The following is a 3,634-nucleotide window of genomic DNA, read 5'->3' as shown; positions in this document are numbered from 1 at the left end:
GACCTCCCTGCACTCGAAATGGATTTTCTGGAGCTACAGGAGTCCAATTGGCGCGCTCTCAATTGGGCTGGAAAGTAGACATCCAGGGCTTTCCAGCAATATATAATAGTTCATACTTTGTGCGAAGATAGATGACGTAAACTGGCGTTCAACGCCAGTTTCATGCTGCTGTCTGGCGTCCAGCGCCAGAAACAGGTTACAAGTTGGAGTTCAGCGCCCAAAACACGTTACAACCTGGCGTTCAACTCCAGAAATAGCCCAAGCACGTGAGAAGATTTAGTCTTAGCCCCAGTACACACCAAGTGGGCCCCAGAAGTGGATTTCTGCACAAATTATCTTAGTTTACTTATTTTCTGTAAACCTAGGCTACTAGTTTACTATTTAAACAACTTTTAGAGACTTATTTTGTATCTCATGACGTCTATAGAACTGGATTTTATATTCCTTGGCAGCATGAGTCTCTAAACTCCCTTGTTGGGGGTGAGGAGCTCTGCAGCGTCTCGATGAATTAATGCAATTGTTTCTATTTCTCCATTCAAACGTGTGTGTTCCTATCTAAGATGTTCATTCGCGCTTAATTATGAAGAAGGTGATGATCCGTGACACTCATCACCTTCCTCAATCCATGAACGTGTGCCTGACAACCACCTCCGTTCTACATCAGATTGAATGAGCTTCTCTTAGATTCCTTAATCAGAATCTTCGTGGTATAAGCTAGAATTGATGGCGGCCACTCTTGAGGATCCGGAAAGTCTAAACCTTGTCTATGGTATTCCGAGTAGGATTCAAGGATTGAATGGCTGTGACGGGCTTCAAACTCGCGATTGATGGGTGTGATGACAAACGCAAAAGGATCAATGGATCCTATTCCAACATGATCGAGAACCAACAGTTGATTAGCCGTGCTGTGACAGAGCATTTGGACCGTTTTCACTGAGAGGATGGGAGGTAGCCACTGACAATGGTGACACCCTACACACAGCTTGCCATGGAGAGAACTTTGCACTTTTCCATGGATGGAATATTACATTACAGAAATTCAAAAGACAAAGCATCTCCAAAACTCCAACATATTCTCCATTACTGCATTACAAGTAATTAATTCACGCTCTTTTATCTTTCTAATAATTCCAACTGATAATTTTAATTGATATCCTGACTAAGAATAATAAAATAAACATAGCTTGCTTCAAACCAATAATCTCCATGGGATCGACCCTTACTCACGTAAGGTATTACTTGGACGACCCAGTGCACTTGCTGGTTAGTTGTGCGAATTGTCAAAGAGTGAGATTGCATTTCGTGCACTACTCCCCCAAAAGATGAAGGATCCTGGGAGCTTTCAAATCCCATGCATCATAGGAGACATTAGCATTGAGAAGGCATTATGTGATCTGGGAGCTAGCATCAACCTTGTGTCCTTGGCCATGATGAAGAGAATGAGAATTGAAGAAGTCAAGCCAACAAGAATGGCACTTCAACTAGCAGATAGAACATTCAAGTTCCCCCATGGAGTAGTGGAAGACTTGTTGGTTAAGGTGGGAGAATTCATCTTTCCAGCAGATTTTGTAGTGCTTGATATGGAAGAAGAGGCCAATGCATCAATCATACTAGGGAGGCCATTTTTGGCAACAGCTGGAGCTATAATTGATGTACAAAAGGGAGAATCGGTTCTTAGGCTTCATGAAGAAAAGATAGTATTCAATGTTTTCACCGCTATGAGTTACCCCCAAAGAGTGCATTGGAGAGTGTATGATGGTGGATACTATGGAGACACTAGTCCAAGGAGTTCTGGAAGAAGACAAGCTTGAAGATGCAATGGAGCAAGAAGTATCATGTGGTGAATTACCACAAGAAAACATGGGCAGCTCAATCATACTAGACAAGGCAAACAAAGAGAAGGTAGAAGCACTAAAGTTGGAGTTGAAGACATGAATGTTAAGATCAATTTCTTACAGCTTTGGGACCAGATCTGTACCACCTGATAATGTGCTTGATGAGCGGATAATTTATACGCTTTTTGGCATTGTTTTTATATAGTTTTTAGTAAGTTTAAGCTACTTTTAGGGATGTTTTCCTTAGTTTTTATGTTAAATTCACATTTCTGGACTTTACTATGAGTTTGTGTGTTTTTCTGTGATTTCAGGTAAATTCTGACTGAAATTGAGGGATTTGAGCAAAACTCTGAAAAAGGCTGACAAAAGGACTGCTGATGCTGTTGGATTCTGACCTCCCTGCACTCGAAATAGATTTTCTGGAGCTACAGAACTCCAATTGGCGCGCTCTCAACGGCGTTGGAAAGTAGACATCCAGGGCTTTCCAGCAATATATAATAGTCCATACTTTATTCGAAGAATGACGACGTAACTTGGCGTTAAACGCCAAGTTCATGCTGCTGTCTGGAGTAAAACGCCAGAAAAACGTCATGATTCGGAGTTAAACGCCCAAAACACGTCATAACCTGAAGTTTGACGCCAAGAAATGCCTCTACACGTGGATTGATCAAGCTCAGCCCAAACACACACCAAGTGGGCCCCGGAAGTGGATTTATGCATCAATAACTTACTCATGTAAACCCTAGTAGCTAGTCTAGTATATATAGGACCTCTTACTATTGTATTAGACATCCTGGATTGTATTTTCTATCCTGTGATCACGTTTAGGGGGCTGGCCATTCGGCCATGCCTGAACCTTTTGCTTATGTATTTTCAACGGTGGAGTTTCTGCACACCATAGATTAAGGGTGTGGAGCTCTGCTGTACCTCAAAGATTAATGAAGTTCTATTTTCTTTTATTCAATTCCTCTCTTATTCTTATTCCAAGATATTCATTCGTACCCAAGAACATGATGAATGTGATGAGTTAATAACTCTCATTAACATTCTCACTCATGAATGCGCGTGATTGACAACCACTTACGTTCTACATGCACCACAAGCTTGAATGTGTATCTCTTAGATTCCCCAACAGAATCTTCGTGGTATAAGCTAGATGGATGGCGGCATTTATGAGGATCCGGAAAGTCCAACCTTGTCTGTGGTGTTCCGAGTAGGATCCTGGGAATCCGGAAAGTCTCACCTTGTCTGTGGTATTCCGAGTAGGATTCCGGTAATGAATGACTGTGACGTGCTTCAAACTTTAACCTGCTGGGCGTTAGTGACAAACGCAAAAGAGGGATTCTATTCCAGTAGGAGCGGGAACCAACCGGTGATTGGCCGTACTGTGACAGAGTGCGTGCATTAGCTTTCACTGCGAGGATGGGATGTAGCTATCAACCATGGGTGATGCCTCCAGACTGGTTAGCTGTGCGAGTGACAGCCGCACAGGTTATTTCCCCGAGAGGAATGAAAGTAGCCACAGCTGATAGTGAACCCCTATACAAAGCTTGCCATGGAAAGGAGTAAGAAGGATTAAGTAGAAGGAATAGGAGAGCAGGTGTCCGAGAGCTCTACAGCATCTCCACTCCGCTTATCTGAAATTCCTACCAATGAATCCACATAAGTATTTCTATCCCTTTTATTATTTATTTCTTTCTATTTTCGAAACCCATAAATCAATATTTAATCCGCCTAACTGAGATTTACAAGGTGACCATAGCTTGCTTCATACCAACAATCTCTGTGGATTCGACCCT

At 42.3% G+C, this 3,634-nt stretch overlaps 1 protein-coding gene across 1 annotated transcript; it reads left to right on the top strand.

Annotated features, from left to right (window-relative positions):
- Nucleotides 1-1,322: 1,322 nt before the first annotated feature.
- On the top strand, nucleotides 1,323-1,811 carry LOC130939847 (uncharacterized). The gene has a single exon (XM_057867912.1). The coding sequence runs from the start codon at nucleotides 1,323-1,325 to the stop codon at nucleotides 1,809-1,811; it is 489 nt and encodes a 162-aa protein (XP_057723895.1).
- Nucleotides 1,812-3,634: the final 1,823 nt, after the last annotated feature.

The sequence above is a fragment of the Arachis stenosperma genome, chromosome 7 (assembly GCF_014773155.1).
Source record: "Arachis stenosperma cultivar V10309 chromosome 7, arast.V10309.gnm1.PFL2, whole genome shotgun sequence".
Classification (NCBI taxonomy): domain Eukaryota; kingdom Viridiplantae; phylum Streptophyta; class Magnoliopsida; order Fabales; family Fabaceae; genus Arachis; species Arachis stenosperma.
This window is presented reverse-complemented; position numbering and strand designations above follow the sequence as displayed.

What these genes read in the sequence shown, in the direction of transcription:
- LOC130939847 (XM_057867912.1), top strand. Translation starts at nt 1,323, where the DNA reads ATGAAGGATCCTGGGAGCTTTCAAATCCCATGCATCATAGGAGACATT.